This window comes from Chelonia mydas, chromosome 15 (assembly GCF_015237465.2).
Source record: "Chelonia mydas isolate rCheMyd1 chromosome 15, rCheMyd1.pri.v2, whole genome shotgun sequence".
In the NCBI taxonomy this organism is placed as follows: Eukaryota; Metazoa; Chordata; order Testudines; family Cheloniidae; genus Chelonia; species Chelonia mydas.
In genome coordinates, this window is record NC_057856.1 from 512,272 (window position 1) to 529,198 (window position 16,927).

General features: G+C 51.9%; 1 protein-coding gene across 1 annotated transcript in view; it reads left to right on the forward strand.

Annotated features, from left to right (window-relative positions):
* Nucleotides 1-16,087: 16,087 nt before the first annotated feature.
* Nucleotides 16,088-16,927, forward strand: part of TBC1D10A (TBC1 domain family member 10A) — a 46,366-nt gene continuing 45,526 nt past the window's right edge. Inside the window, exon 1 of the mRNA XM_037878688.2 lies at nt 16,088-16,308. Within this exon, the coding sequence (XP_037734616.1) occupies nt 16,121-16,308 (188 nt within the window). The 5' untranslated portion in view covers nt 16,088-16,120. The remainder of the gene's footprint in view (nt 16,309-16,927) is intronic.

Below are 16,927 nucleotides of genomic sequence, written 5' to 3' on the forward strand. Positions count from 1 at the left end.
ACTCTCTGGGGTTTTTAATCTACAACCCTGTACAGTCTTACTCATTACAGATTTGGAGAGTCATCTCTATGAAACCCATTTTCAGCTTGGGGTGTCGGGGATTAAGGTCTGGTGGGAATTATGTCCTTGTGAAGCTGTGACTAACATGGCAGGACAGAGGAATGAAGAAGCTCCTGTCTTTCCTTAATGGTGTTTGCCATCTGATGGTCTGACCACCCCTAAATCCCACTGAAGTTCTGGGGACTGATCATGCCTAGGGGTCTTGCAGGGTCCTTGGCTAGTCTGGAAACAGAAGTGTGTCCAAGAATGCTTTACTCCATCTACACCTGGCAAGGAGATTGCACCCACGCCTGTTGGCTGGGGACCTTGCCATGAGTGATCTACACCTTCCGGTTACCGCCATGCTGGATTATTTCAACATGTGCTTTCTGGGACTACCACTGGGAAACCTCCAAGCAGTGCAGAACATGGCTGCCTCCTCACTCTTATGCAGGGAGTGTGAGACCTGGGTGCTCTGGACTTCCCTGGCTTCTGATTCTTTTCCAGGTGCACTTCAAAGTGTTGGCTTTGATCTAGAAAGCCTTTTATGGCTGCCATCTTGGTGACCCCCTCTCCCTGCATGCTCCATCCCAGCTGTTGAGAAGTACTCTAGCACTGAGATTGACCTCCCCGGTGTTTTTGCCTGGAGCAGTGTTTGTAGTGGAAGGCCTATGATACTGGAACTTGGTTGGACGTAGCCCAAGTTTGCTGACCTTCAGAGTATGTTGTAGGGACTATTTTTCAGAGACTGTTCTTGAGGATATGGAGATGAGGTGGTCCAACAGGTTTCTCTGGGGCAATGAGTAGTTGCATTATTGTAATGTCTACAAGCCAAGTCGTGCATTAGGACCCTCTTGTGCTAGGCGCTGTACAAACATCCATTCTCAATCGTCATTGGCTCAGTTATAGAAAGATCTAGTTCAGCCATTGTTGGTACATTAATCTAGAGACCACGGTAAGTACATGCTTATAAAGTGGAAAAAAATTATTTGAAACATTGCATATGATTTAAAAATGCAACTTTTGTTGAAATCTTGTATCTTCTTCAATTGCAATACAAAGGGCAGCACATGAAAACTAAGGCTGTTGAGAAAAAGATAGTGTGATCCAGTGGCCAGAAGTTGAACCGAGACACATTCAGATTGGAAATAAGATGTAAATTTTTAACAGAGTAATTGACACTTGGTAAGTTTGTTCCAAGGGTCATGGTGGATTCTCCTTCATTGGTAATTTTTAAATTGACCTGGATTTTGTTCTAAAAGATTTGGTCTAGGAATTGTTCTGGGGAAGTTCTATGGCCTAGGTTATACAGGAGGTCTGACGAGGTGATCACAATGATCCCTTCTGGGCTTGGAATCTATGGGTCTGTATTTATTTATCTTTTGGCACTGATGGCATCAATTCTGAAGCACTTAAAGGAGAGGAAAGTGATCAGGAACAGTCAGCATGGATTCACCAAGGGCAAGTCATGCCTGACTAATCTAATTGCCTTCTATGACGAGATAACTGGCTCTGTGGATGAGGGCAAAGCAGTGGACTTGTTATTCCTTGACTTTAGCAAAGGTTTTGATACGGTCTCCCACAGTATAATTGCCAGCAAGCTAAAGAAGTATGGGCTGGATGAATGGACTATAATGTGGATTGTCGGGCTCAACGGGTAGTGATCAATGGCTCCATGTCTAGTTGGCAGCTGGTATCAAGCGGAGTGCCCCAAGGGTCGGTCCTGGGGCCAGTTTTGTTCAATATCTTCATTAATGATCTGGAGGATGGCGTGGATTGCACCCTCAGCAAGTTTGCAGATGACACTAAACTGGGAGGAGAGTTAGATACACTGGAGGGCAGGCATAGGATACAGAGGGACCTAGACAAATCAGGGGATTGAGCCAAAAGAAATCTCATGAGGTTCAACAGGGACAAGTGCAGAGTCCTACACATAAGACAGAAGAATCCCATTCAGTACTTCAGACTAGGGACCGAATGGCTAGGCAGCAGTTCTGCAGAGAAGGACCTAGGGGTTACAGTGGACAAGGAGCTGGATATGAGTCAACAGTGTGCCCTTGTTGCCAAGAAGGCCAATGGCATTTTGGGATGTATATGTAGGGGCATTGCCAGCAGATCAAGGGCTGTGATCGTTCCCCTCTATTCGACACTGGTGAGGCCTCATCTGGAGTATTGTGTCCAGTTTTGGGCCCCACACTACAAGAAGGATGTGGACAAATTGGAGAGAGTCTAGCGGAGGGCAACAAAAATGATTAGGGGACTGGAACACATGAGTTATGAGGAGAGGCTGAGGGAACTGGGATTGTTTAGTCTGCAGAAGAGAAGAGTGAGGTTGGATTTGATAGCTGCTTTCAACTCTCTGAAAGGGGGTTCCAAAGAGGATGGATCTAGACTGTTCTCAGTGGTAGCAGATGACAGAACGAGGAGTAATGGTCTCAAGTTGCAGTGGGGGAGGTTTAGGTTGGATATTAGAAAAAACTTTTTCACTAGGAGGATGGTGAAGCACTGGAATGCGTTATCTAGGGAGGTGGTGGAATTTCCTTCCTTTGAGGTTTTTAAGGCCTGACTTGACAAAGCCCTGGCTGGGATGATTTAATTGGGGATTGGTCCTGCTTTGAGCAGGGCGTTGGACTAGATGACCTCCTGAGGTCCCTTCCAACCCTGATATTCTATGATTGTCTCTAATCTGTGGTCAGTAGGAATAGGTGGATGGCTCAGAGCTTTTGTAATGGGATTGCCTGTCTGTCACTGGTTCAAACCCAGCTCAAGTATAGAACAGTTACAGGCTGGTGTCTCTTTGGCTGTTGTGGAATTGGACGTTCAGTTCAGATCATGGTGGACAAGGGGTCTCCTGACTGACTGCAGTTGACTGTTTCAGCAAAGAGCCAAGGCCAGAGCAGGCCCCGAAAACTGAATTATTTGTTTTGAAAAAGTCTGTATCCCAGAGAAACATGCACTATTTACTTAAGCTAATGGTTGTTTGCCTGCTGACCTGTGGCAGCTTCACAGATTTAGTAACCAGTTATCTCCTACCTGTGTTTGTGGAGTAGTTCTGTGCTTCATAGGCTTGAGTGCTTTGGCGGGGAGAGCTTGTTGATCCTCATCTCCCTGGTGCGGGGGAGGGTGGGCCAAGTGGTGACAGGTTCCATCCAGTTATAAGTCTGTGAGCTCAGAGGAATGAGAGATGCTCCTGCCTTCTGAAAGGCCTCCTCTAAGAGGAGAGCTCAAAACTGTCCCCTGGGATGTGTGCTACACCCCAACTTTTAAACAGTCTTGGAGGAACCCCTTCAGTGTGCCAGACCCCCAAGGAGCCCCCTCCCCCTCCAGGGCAGGCCACGTGGCCTCACCACCTCTGAGACCAGCCTCTGGAATCCAGTCCTCCTCCTTCACAGAGTAAGCTCTGCCCAGCACGTCTCCCTGAGCCAGGCTCCTGGGGAGAGACCTGTAGACTCTTCAGGAACTAATGCACCTCAGCTAGTGTTTGCAGAGACACCAAACAACCTTTTCAAAACAGAGCTGGCTTTATTAGTCCAGTGGCCACAGTATGGGAAGCCCTCAGGTTAGCACAGAGGAATGAAGGTGAAACATTGTCCATTCTGGCCAGGCCAACACAATTCACCATCTAAGCTGCAGTAAACTCAATTTCAGGTTCTGTCTCTGACTCCCTAGTCAAACCTAGCTGAGAAGAGCCAGACCACACCACCCCCCTTTTCCCCCTTCTGGTCGTGTCTCTGTCCTTTGTCCTTGAGCTGGCGTCTCTGCGAGGTGGGGAAACCTTCCCATGATGGGTGGCTTGCTAGAGGTGAATGTTCTGATGATTGGGGCTTTCCATTGTCTCTTTTAGATTCTGCAGTGATAGGAGTTGCCTTCAGTAGGTCACAGCTACTTCCTTAACTGGCCCAGACACCAAGATGACACTTCCACCTCCGGTCCTGTGCTGCCCCTAAGTGTAGGCTTAACCCTTCTTCCTCCACTGGGTAACAATGCAAAGTACAGAGGGAAACTGAGGCTCGGGTAGAATTCATAAAAAATTCATGCTTGGTCACATCACCACCTTTACATTTGCAACGTAGTCCGATCTTAGGCTCCATCTTCCCAGGGGCTGGAGCTGGATTTACTGAAATGTGATTTTGTTCTGGTTACTTGGTTTAAATGCGGTTTGGTGGGGTGGTATGGATGGGTCAAGCCACGCGTAAACCAGGTTTGGAAGCTGGGTGCAAGCCTATGGGCCCATCGAACAAGTGGGGAAATTGAGGCTAAAAATCAGTAAAAGCTTCCTGACAGCGATAGCTGCGAGGGCACGAGTTTCCCATTGGGGATAGGATGGAAGCCAGAGACATGTGAGGTCAGACCAAGCACTAGAAAATGGGCTAGAAGGACCAATCCTGCCGTGGCAGATGGAGCTGGACTAGGTGGATCAGCGGTTCTCAACCTTTAGCCTATGGAGCACTGGAGGCAGTACCTGACTTGCTGGTGGTCTACGGGGAGTGGGCATGTTACAAGGCGCAGGCTCCTTGTTTGCTGTCCTCCTCGGGTTGCCCAGGCGCTTCATTGCAAAGACAAACCTGGATCCCGGTTTAAAAAAACAAAGGCAAAACCAGACTATCTACCTCCACGAGTGGCTGCTAAATAGGAGAAGGAAACAGGAGCTGCCCTCGGGGACTGGAGGCAAGTGCATAAAACAACAAAATACCTTCCTTACATTCCTTTTCTAGGTAAGTAATGGTTGCAGTTCCCAAAGAGATGGTGTCACCAGAGTGACTGTGCTGCCTGGAGGGCCACGCTGAGAGTGCTCGCTCAGGGCCACAAGGAATAGGGCAGACAATCCCCAAAACTGGGCGTTTAATCTATGATTCGATTCACCAAGCCAGTAACAATACAGTGTCTGTAACACCCCACTGGATACCAAGAGGCCAAACTACAGTCCCCTTTAAGCAATCTGGCCTTTGGCTACCATCCAGACAGCAAAGTCTAATATAGTGAGAGGTTACTGAAAACCTTATTCACCATACTTAAAATTCTACCAGTCCTAAAAGACTGAATGCATTGCCCACCAGATCAATGAATATTTCAGATTTTACCCAAACACATGCTTATGGCCAATTCTTATTAACTAAATCTAAGAGTTATTAATAAAAAAGAGAGTTGCTATGGTTAAAAGATCGATATACATACAGATCTGAGTAAAGTTCTTACCTCCGTTTCATCGTAGCGAGAGTGAGGCTGCTGATTTGTAAAAGCCTTTCTGGAATCAACTTAAAAGGTTATAGTCCAATGAGCAGGCCAGGTGCAGAGTTTGTTCAGATTCTTCCATGAGAATTCCAGGGTGAATCCAGAGTAAACCTGGACACTTCAGTCTTGTGGCTTTGACTTTCCCTGTCCAAGTCTAAGCAGATCTGAGATTAAAAGGGTCAGGCCTGAAGCTTCTTTTATAGTTGAAGCCGGGGAGTGCTGACAGGTAATCTCACCCCAGATGACTTTGATGGAAGTGAACTGACAGTTTGTTCTATTCAGTGAGCCCTTCTGCAGACAATACAGTAACTCCTCGCTTAACGCTGCAGTTCTGTTCCTGAAAAATGCGACTTTAAGCGAGATGATGTGAAGCGAATCCAATCTCCCCATAAGAATTAATGTAAACGTAAATTAATGTAAATGTAAATTAATGCGGGGGTTAGGTTCCAGGGAAATTTTTTTCACCAGACGAAAAACTATATTATATATATACACAAACAGGATAAGTTTTAAACAAACAGTTTAATACTGTACACAGCAGTGATGATTGTGAATCTTGGCTGAGGTGGTGAAGTCAGAGGGTGGAAGAGGGTGGGATATTTCCCAGGGAATGCCTTGCTGCTAAATGAAAAGGAGGACTCATGGCACCTTAGAGACTAACAAATTTATTTGAGCATAAGCTTTCGTGAGCTACAGCTCACGTCAGAACTAGCACTCAGCTGGGCCCTCAAGGGTTAGCACAGTGTTGTTAACTAGCCTCACGCTCTGCAAGGCCAGGAACGGAGAGCGGGGAGACAGCCTGGCAGAGAGAGACAGAGACACACCCCCTGTGTGGGGGGGAGAGAGAGAGAGATGCGCATTGCCCCTTTAAGTACATGGACCCCACTCTAAGTACATTGCCTTTTAAAGTAGATCAGGAAGTTGAGACAGCGGCTGCAGCCAGCAAGCCCCCCCCGCCCCCGTCCTGTCCCCACCCTGCGCTATGTGGGGAACGGGTAAGCGGGGGGCAGGGGGACACGCCGACATTAGACCCCCCCGCGCAGCAGGCTCTGGGGAGAGCACAGGGCAGTGCGGGGAGGGACAGCTGAACGGCCGGCAATCGGTAGCCCGCTGGGCGGCTGCCGCACAGGGAACTTACGGGAGCTGATGGGGGGCTGGCGGCCCACCCTGGTTCCAAGCCCCCACCAGCTCGCTCCAACGGGCTGCTCTTCCTGCAAGCGGTGGACAAAGCAGGCGGCTGCTAAACGACCTTATACGGGAGCATTGCGCAACTGCCAACGAGCAAGTTCCCTAATTGGTCAGCCTTGGAACAACCCGGGAGGACGTTAAGGGAGGCCTTGCTGTACAGGAAGCCATTCAAATTACAAAAACAGCTCACAGGTAGTTTGCTACGTAGAATTACAAGATTGGAGGAAAGATTAGGACCATAATATCATTACAGCACAAGTCCCATCTAAATGATAATATCCCCTTTTGATCTCTGAAGCAATAGAATACAGTAATGAAGCATTGTGAGGCAAGAAGAGAATTTTAGCATCTAAACTAAGCTAAACAAACTAATTACCTCACACTTAACTTCTATCAAGATATAGGCAAAAACAGACAAATACAATAGCCCGGTCAGGCTTGACAAAGCCCTGGCTGGGATGATTTAGTTGGGGATTGGTCCTGCTTTGAGCAGGGGATTGGACTAGATGACCTCCTGAGGTCCCTTCCAACCCTGATATTCTATGATCCTATGAGCGATCCTTTGGTTCGCTAACAATACAGGCAAACATATTAAAGATTCTAGTCTACTCAACAGGGCTTTGATAGCTATCTGCAAGGAATGGCCTTGTTTATCATTTCAGGACCTCCTGTTAAATTGTTATGGGTCACACACAGGTAGACCAGTCTATCAGTGTCACACCAGGAACGAGAGGAGAGGCGGGTCATGAATGGGGGCAGAGGCGGTGGAGGGGGGGGGTCTGCGCGATCACAAATGGGTGGGAAAGTTGGCCCAGGCAACTGCAAATGGGATGGGAGACGGGTCAAGGTGGCAACAAATGGGCAGGGACGCAGCAGTCACAAATGCGGGGGAGGATGTCTGGGCAGGAGAAGGCTGATCTGCATGGTGGTGATAATGATGGTGAATGGGAACTGGAAAGGGAGATGGGGTTCAACAAGACACTGTTTACCACTGTCTCTGGTAAAGCTATGCCTGTGTTACAGAGCCTACACAGGCAAGGCCCTCCAGTGTAGACGCAACCTACACCAACAGAAGGAGATTTTCTGTCAGCGTAGGAATGCCGCATCCTGAATGATGGTAGCTGTGCCAACAAAAGCCTTCTTCTGTCATAGAATCATAGAATATCAGGGTTGGAAGGGACCTCAGGAGGTCATCTAGTCCAACCCCCTGCTCAAAGCAGGACCAAGCCCCAACTAAATCATCCCTGGCAAGGCTTTATCAAGCCAGGCCTTAAAAACCTCTAAGGATGGAGATTCCACCACCTTCCTAGGGAACCCATTCCAGTGCTTCACCACCCTCCTAGTGAAAAAGTTTTTCTTAATATCCAACCTAAACCTCCCCCACTGCAACTTGAGACCATTACTCCTTGTTCTGTCATCTGCTACCACTGAGAACAGTCTAGAGCCATCCTCTTTGGAACCCCCTTTCAGGTAGTTGAAAGCAGCTATCAAATCTCCCCTCATTCTTCTCTTCCGCAGACTAAACATCCCCAGTTGCCTCAGCCTCTCCTCATAAGTCATGTGTTCCAGTCCCCTAATCATTTTTGTTGCCCTGCGCTGGACTCTTTCCAATTTTTCCACATCTTTCTTGTAGTGTGGGGCCCAAAATTGGACACAGTACTCCAGATGAGGCCTCACCAGTATCGAATAGAGGGGAATGATCACGTCCCTCGATCTGCTAGCAATGCCCCTTCTTATACATCCCAAAATGCCATTGGCCTTCTTGGCAACAAGGGCACACTGCTGACTCATATCCAGCTTCTCGTCCACTGTCACCCCTAGGTCCTTTTCTGCAGAACTGCTGCCTAGCCATTCGGTCCCTAGTCTGTAGCGGTGCATTGGATTCTTCCGTCCTAAATGCAGGACTCTGCACTTGTCCTTGTTGAACCTCATCAAATTTCTTTTGGCCCAATACTCCAGTTTGTCTAGGTCCCTCTGTATCCTATCCCTACCCTCCAGCATATCTACCACGCCTCCCAGTTTAGTGTCATCTGCAAACTTGCTGAGGGTGCAATCCACACCATCCTCCAGATCATTTATGAAGATATTGAACAAAACCGGCCCCAGGACCGACCCTTGGGGCACTCCACTTGATACCGGCTGCCAACTAGACATGGAGCCATTGATCACTACCCATTGAGCCCGACAATCTAGCCAGCTTTCTATCCACCTTATAGTCCATTCATCCAGCCCATACTTCTTTAAGTTGCTGGCAAGAATACTGTGCGAGACCGTGTCAAAAGTTTTGCTAAAGTCAAGGAATAACACGTCCACTGCTTTCCCCTCACCCACAGAACCCGTTATCTCATCACAGAAGGCAATTATATTAGTCAGGCATGACTTGCCCTTGGTGAATCCATGCTGACTGTTCCTGATCACTTTCCTCTCCTCTAAGTGCTTCAGAATTGATTCCTTGAGGACCTGCTCCATGATTTTTCCAGGGACTGAGGTGAGGCTGACTGGCCTGTAGTTCCCAGGATCCTCCTTCTTCCTTTTAAAGATGGGCACTACATTAGCTTTTTTCCAGTCGTCCGGGACTTCCCCGGATCGCCATGAGTTTTCAAAGATAATGTCCAATGGCTCTGCAATCACATCCGCCAACTCCTTTAGCACTCTCGGATGCAACGCATCCAGCCCCATGGAGTTCTGCACGTCCAGCTTTTCTAAATAGTCCCGAACCACTTCTTTCTCCACAGAGGGCTGGTCACCTCCTCCCTATGCTGTGCTGTCCAGTGCAGTAGTCTGGGAGCTGACCTTGTTCGTGAAGAAAGACGCAAAAAAAGCATTGAGTACATTAGCTTTTTCCACATTCTCTGTCACTAGGTTGCCTCCCTCATTCAGTAAGGGGCCCACACTTTCCTTGACTTTCTTCTTGTTCCTAACATACCTGAAGAAACCCTTCTTGTTATTCTTAACATCTCTTGCTAGCTGCAACTCCAGGTGTGATTTGGCCTTCCTGATTTCACTCCTGCATGCCCGAGCAATATTTTTATACTTCTCCGTGGTCATTTGTCCAATCTGCCACTTCTTGTAAGCTTCTTTTTTGTATTTAAGATCAGCAAGGATTTCACTGTTAAGCCAAGCTGGTCGCCTGCCATATTTACTATTCTTTCTACACATCGGGAAGGTTTGTCCCTGTAACCTCAATAAGGATTCTTTAAAATACAGCCAGCTCTCCTGGACTCCTTTCCCCCTCATGTTATTCTCCCAGGGGATCTTGCCCATCAGTTCCCTAAGGGAGTCAAAGTCTGCTTTTCTGAAGTCCAGGGTCCGTATTCTGCTGCTTTCCTTTCTTCCTTGTGTCAGGATCCTGAACTCGACCATCTCATGGTCACTGCCTCCCAGGTTCCCATCCACTTGTGCTTCCCCTACTAATTCTTCCCGGTTTGTGAGCAGCAGGTCAAGAAGAGCTCTGCCCCTCGTTGGTTCCTCCAGCACTTGCACCAGGAAATTGTCCCCTACATTTTCCAAAAACTTCCTGGATTGTCTGTGCACCACTGTCTTGCTCTCCCAGCAGATATCAGGGTGATTGAAGTCTCCCATGAGAACCAGGGCGTGCGATCTAGTAACTTCTGCGAGTTGCTGGAAGAAAGCCTCGTCCACCTCATCCCCCTGGTCCGGTGGTCTATAGTAGACTCCCACCACGACATCACCCTTGTTGCTCACACTTCTAAACTTAATCCAGAGACTCTCAGGTTTTTCTGCAGTTTCATACTTAAGCTCTGAGCAGTCATACTGCTCTCTTACATAGAATGCAACTCCCCCACCTTTTCTGCCCTGCCTATCCTTCCTGAACAGTTTATATCCATCCATGACAGTACTCCAGTCATGTGAGTTATCCCACCAAGTCTCTGTTATTCCAATCACATCATAATTCCTTGACTTTGCCAGGACTTCCAGTTCTCCCTGCTTGTTTCCCAGGCTTCGTGCATTTCATAGAATCATAGAATATCAGGGTTGGAAGGGACCTCAGGAGGTCATCTAGTCCAACCCCCTGCTCAAAGCAGGACCAATCCCCAATCAAATCATCCCAGCCAAGGCTTTGTCAAGCCTGACCTTAAAAACTTCCAAGAAAGGAGATTCTACCACCTCCCTAGGTAACGCATTACAGTGTTTTACCACCCTCTTAGTGAAAAATTTTTTCCTAATATCCAACCTAAACCTCCCCCACTGCAACTTGAGACCATTACTCCTTGTCCTGTTCTCTTCTACCACTGAGAATAGTCTAGAACCATCCTCTCTGGAACCACCTCTCAGGTAGTTGAAAGCAGCTATCAAATCCCCCCTCATTCTTCTCTTCCGCAGACTAAACAATCCCAGTTGCCTCAGCCTCTCCTCATGAGTCATGTGTTCCAGACCCCTAATCATTTTTGTTGCCCTTCGCTGGACTCTCTCCAATTTATCCACATCCTTCTTGTAGTGTGGGGCCCAAAACTGGACACAGTACTCCAGATGAGGCCTCACCAATGTCGAATAGAGGGGAACGATCACGTCCCTCGATCTGCTCGCTATGCCCCTACTTATACATCCCAAAATGGCATTGGCCTTCTTGGCAACAAGGGCACACTGCTGACTCATATCCAGCTTCTCGTCCATTGTAACCCCTAGGTCCTTTTCCGCAGAACTGCTGCCTAGCCATTCGGTCCCTAGTCTGTAGCGGTGCATTGGGTTCTTCCGTCCTAAGTGCAGGACCCTGCACTTATCCTTATTGAACCGCATCAGGTTTCTTTTGGCCCAATCCTCCAATTTGTCTAGGTCCCTCTGTATCCTATCCCTGCCCTCCAGCGTATCTACCACTCCTCCCAGTTTAGTATTATCTGCAAATTTGCTGAGATATACATTTGTGTATAGGCACTTGAGATAACCCGCTGTCAACACAATGGCGTCTACACTGGGGTTGTTTTGGGATAGCTGTGTCTGTCAGGAGTGTGGTTCTTTCACACCATTGACCGTAGCTAGGTTGATATAACTTTCCAGGGTAGATAAACCTTAGATGTGGTCTGTGGTTTGAGAGCCCTTTGGATCAGCCCAGGCAAACCCAGTAAGTCTCTTCTAGCTGTGAGTTCAGTGACTATATTGTTAGGTTGGAGGGAGGCCACAGAAACCATTTCACTCCACTGGTTCCTAGCCCAGTACTGACACGTCAACCTTTTGTGGCTGCTGTTCTCGTCTCCTCCACTCTAATTCAATAGTAATCTGTGGGGATGGGCCCCAATGTGTTACTACCTCTCCCCATCCAAATGTACTGGCTCCCAACCCACAATGCACTTAAGAATGTTCCAGATCTTAAACTATGTCTACACTACTGCGGTAAGTCGACCTTCGCTATGCAACTCCAGCTACGTGTATAACATGGCTGGGGTCGACGTACCTTAGGTGGAGTTACCGCGGGGCCTACACCGCGGGGGGTCAACGGGAGAAACTCCGCAATTTAAAAAATAACAACTTTGGGGTATTTTCATTTGTCTTCTGGTGTGGTAACCTTTAGATCCACGTCTCCATATTTTTCTCTGCAACCATGGGAGCTAGAAATTTACCCTTTTATTAAATGACAGCTGAAATTCTCATGTAATCACATGAATCCTGGAGTTGAGGCTTTAAGAAAACTTTCAGATATCACAAAACTTGCAGTAAGATCACATGAGTTGGCAACTCTGATTTCCCTATGGTTTACAGTCACTTTGCTGTCAGGTTCTGGTGCATTAACACAAAGCTGCAATGTTTGGCCTGCCTATACTCTGGGGGGGAATTTTTGCTTATTAATAGATGAAAAAGCCAATTTCCATTAGAATGTGAAGGGGGGGGAAACAGATGGAAACATTTCCAACTGGCTTCAGTTTTGTAAAAGCTTAGTTTTAAGCAAAATTTGGGGCCAGATTTGAGCTGCCCTTGTGCTTTTAAAGCATAACAACTTTCAGAAACACACTTGTTAATATCAACGCTGCAAGGTTTAGGATGGTGAGAAAGATTGAAGCTTGCTTCACACAGGTGCTTTGAACTTGACCTACCACAGTGGGTTAGGGGAAAGAACCACATAAAGACTAACCTAACTTTGGGCTATAGAAATCCACATGCTCCCAATCACTGGAGTTGCAGTTTTGATTAAAGGACAGTTGTATGTATTAATTACAGCCAATAATTACAGACTCTCATTGCCCAAGGTCGGGGGGAGGGATGGGAAGGGATCCATGGTGGTGTTTTACTTATAGAGATTCCAAGACCAGAAGGGACCGTTCTGATCATTTCTGACCTCTCGTATCACACTGACCAGAGACTTTCACTCTCTGATTCCTGCACTTAGTCCCGGAAATGGAAAGTTCCTTGAATTTGTAAGTTCCCTGTCCAGATCTGGTCCCAGGCACTGATTCTCCACTGCCTTGCACCTTGGGAATCATTCACGGCAGTGTTTTGCAGCCAGCCCCAGCCGTGCCCCCTGAGCAGGCCACGTAACTCCTGCACTGGGGCATTGGGGAGCCTCTGCAGCCCCACACACCTACGTCCCTGGCTGGCTCCCAGCCAGCCACTGTCGCTGGCCCCACTGAGAGGAGGGGAACGGCCTGACTCAAAGTCTGGGAGTAGTAAGAGGACACTTCTGCCCCAGCCATCACATCCCCGGCCAAGTACTTGATTTATGGGGGGAGGAGAGGGCACTAGCAGCTGGCTGCAGCTCTTATCTGTGCTTACAGGGCTCCACCTGCACCAGCCCCAGAGCAAGGAGGGTGTACATGGGAGCTCCAATACCAGGCAATCTGCCTCCCCTAGCCTGGGTGTGGGGGAAAGAGAGCACCCAACCCTGTCCTCCCCCTTGCCTGACTTGGGAGCTGTGAGAAAGAGGGGAGCTATGTAATAGGCCTGGGCCTGTGTGAATGGAAAGATGGACACCCCCAGTGGATACTAATTAGCAGTTGGGTGGTAGTCTCAGAGGATCAAAATGTCATAGAAATTGAACCGACTTCTCATATGCAGGGGTAGTCCCTGGAGACCAGGGTGCAGCAGGGTAGAGGAGGGACTTGCTCTGCTGCATGACTCTGGGGGCTCCAGGGCTGGTACCAAAAAACTCAACTTCATAGACTGACTTGAATTCATCTAAGCCATTAGTTTGCAGCCTTTTCCCTGGAGGCACTCAGGCTGGCATCCAATGAGAGCACATGGTACATAGCCACTCCCTGCTCATTTGTGTGTATCTTTTTAATCAGCCCTAGAAGAACTGCTCTAGAGGAGGATACTCTGAACACAAACAAGGACTTTATTCTCTATCCACGACTGTAAATCTTTAAAGGACCTGCTGAACTTTGATCCTAGCCAGGAGTGAATCTTTGTCCGGCAGTTCTCACAAGAGGCCTGGCCTCCAGGCAGCAAGGTATCCGTCGAGGAGGACCAGGATTCCAGAGTCTTCTTGGGGTGGGCAAGTTGAGCTTTCCTTACTTGGGACAAGAAGGAATATTGAGGACTCAGGAACAAGACATGAGTCCACTGGGGATAAGGTGAAAGGAAGAGTCTCTCAAGAATGCCATAAGATTTTGGATCTGGGCATTGTTTCCCCTTAACACATCCCTGCTTCCATCCCTTTCCTTCCCTGCCCTACTTTGACTATGTAGTTGTTGGAACTTCTGCTTTTTTGGGGGAGAAGTAGGAATTCCTCTGGCCCCACCCCTGATTGCCCTTGTACTACCCTCACTCCCCAGTGTTCAGACAGCAGTAAATCCTGCCAGTTTAGGGGGCCTGGGCTGTGAATGGCATTTCTGAACTGATTAACTGCCACAGGATGAGGTATTGTCTCTCAACCCCTCAAAGGCTAAAACTGCAGACAGTGAAATCTCAAGTTCCCCTTCCCCGACTGATGTCTTATGTTCCAACTGGAGTGCTGAACTAGCCTCAGGTCTTCACCTGCCAAGGCCGCAGCTCAGGCTGCCTAGAGACAACATCATGTCAGGTTTCAGAGGAACAGCCGTGTTAGTCTGTAGCCGCAAAAAGAAAAGGAAGACTTGTGGCACCTTTGAGATGAACAGGGCCTTTCGTCCGAGTATTTCACAGCATGTTCCAAACCCCAATACTCACTTAGCCTCTCAACAGTCTGGCCAGGCGAACGGGTATGAGAACGAACACATGGCACAGTCAGTGGTGAAGGGCAGCATCCGGGTATCCTGACTCCTAGTCATTTCCCCATCACCATTCATGGCAGAGTGCAGGTCAGATCCTGGAATTCAGGGCTCAGCTACTAAGCGGAGGGTGGGGCTGTTTTCCAGGGGTTTCCTTTTCAGAATGTATTTGCTTGTAAAATGCTATTTCTGAAAGGAAAGGAGTGAGGCCACTGGGTCTGACCCAAGACCACCTGACCCAAGGAATCACCTCCTCCCCCTTGCCGCCTCCAGTTTCAGCTGGCCGCTCTCTTCCCCCGGCAGTCCCATCCCCTGCTGTTAAACACCTGCCGCGTCCCACCCCAGAGGTGGCTGCATTTCAGTGGGGGATAAGAGAAGCTTTTCTGCAGGGGCCCCTGTCCCCCCGCTGTTCCCGGCCCCTCCAGCCCACGCACCCCCCCCCGCTGTTCCCGGCCCCCCCAGCCCACGCGCCCCCCCCCGCTGTTCCCAGCCCACGCGCCCCCCCCCCCCCCGCTGTTCCCGGCCCCTCCAGCCCACGCGCCCCCCCCCCTCCGCTGTTCCCGGCCCCTCCAGCCCACGCGCCCCCCCCCCTCCGCTGTTCCCGGCCCCTCCAGCCCACGCGCCCCCCCCCGCTGTTCCCGGCCCCCCCCAGCCCACGCGCCCCCCCCCCCCCCCGCTGTTCCCGGCCCCTCCAGCCCCCGCGCCCCCCCCCGCTGTTCCCGGCCCCTCCAGCCCACGCGCCCCCCCCCCCCGCTGTTCCCGGCCCCTCCAGCCCACGCGCCCCCCCCCCCCCGCTGTTCCCGGCCCCTCCAGCCCACGCGCCCCCCCCCCCGCTGTTCCCGGCCCCTCCAGCCCACGCGCCCCCCCCTCCGCTGTTCCCGGCCCCTCCAGCCCACGCGCCCCCCCCCTCCGCTGTTCCCGGCCCCTCCAGCCCACGCGCCCCCCCCTCCGCTGTTCCCGGCCCCCCCCGCCCACGCGCCCCCCCCCGCTGTTCCCGGCCCCTCCAGCCCACGCCCCCCCCCCCGCTGTTCCCGGCCCCTCCAGCCCACGCCCCCCCCCCCCGCTGTTCCCGGCCCCTCCAGCCCACGCGCCCCCCCCCCCCGCTGTTCCTGGCCCCTCCAGCCCACGCGCCCCCCCCCCGCTGTTCCCGGCCCCCCCCGCTGTTCCCGGCCCCTCCAGCCCACGCGCCCCCCCCCGTTGTTCCCGCCCCCCCAGCCCACGCGCCTCCTCTCGCCCCCACCGCTCGCGGGCAGCCGCAGGAGCCTGGTCGGCCGCGGGCTGACGGAGGGGGGATGGAGGTTTGTTGATTGACACCCCAACCAGTGAGCGATTGGGGCGGCTCCCTCCGAGAGGGGCCAATCAGAGCCCGGCAGAGGCGAGCCTTGCTCGCCTACTGGCTGGTAGCGGCTGAGGAGGCGGGTGCCGGGCGGCCGGGCGAGCCCGCCCCATGGGCGCCGATGGGCGGGGCTGGGGGCGGGGCCGGCGGCCTCTCCCGGGCCGCGGAGGCCGGGGCCGGCGGCGGGATGGCGAAGAGCCGCGGGGCGAGCGGGCCGGGCGCGGCCGGGAGCCGCGAGAGCCTGGCCGGGGCCCCAGGGGCGGCGGGCGCCGGGGACGAGCTGAGCTCGCTGGGCTCCGACTCCGAGACCAACGGCGGGGAGCGGCGCGTGGACAAGTTCGGCTTCATCGTGGGCAGCCAGAGCGCCGAGGGGCCGTGAGTGCCGGCCCCCCCCCCCCGCCCCCGGGCTGCCCCCCCGCCGGCCTGTCGGGACCTGCCCCCCCCGCGCCGGCCCCCGCCCCCGCGCCGGCCCCCCCGGGCCGCCCCCCCCCCCCCCCCGGCCTGCCGGGACCCCGGGGCCGAGGGGGCGCTGACAGCTTTGTGGAAGTGGGGGGGCACCGTTGCCGGAGGCAGGGGGCCATGCCCCCCACTTTTTAGTTGGCTGTCGTTGGGGGAGGTCTCCGAGGAGCAGCCGTGTCAGGCTGTACCCGCAAAAAGGACAGGAGGACTCGTGGCGCCTTAGAGACGAGCCCATTTGCTTGGGCATAAGCTTCCGTGGGCTCCAGCCCGCTGCATGGGGGGAGGGGCAGCGTCCCCCCCCCCCCCCCGGAAGCGTTGGCAGGCGGGGAGCAGCCGCGGAAGAGCCCCCACCTCCGGTTCCGCCCCCCCCCCCCCCCGACCCTCCTCTCCACGCTGCCAAAGGCTGCGGGGCAGTGAGCGCTGGCCCGGGGAGAGACCCCGTTCTGCCCCCCCGGGGGACCCCTCCACCCTGCTCAGCCTCTGCCCTGCGGGAGACTCCTGCGGGGACACCTTCCTGGACCCCAATAGGGCCCGC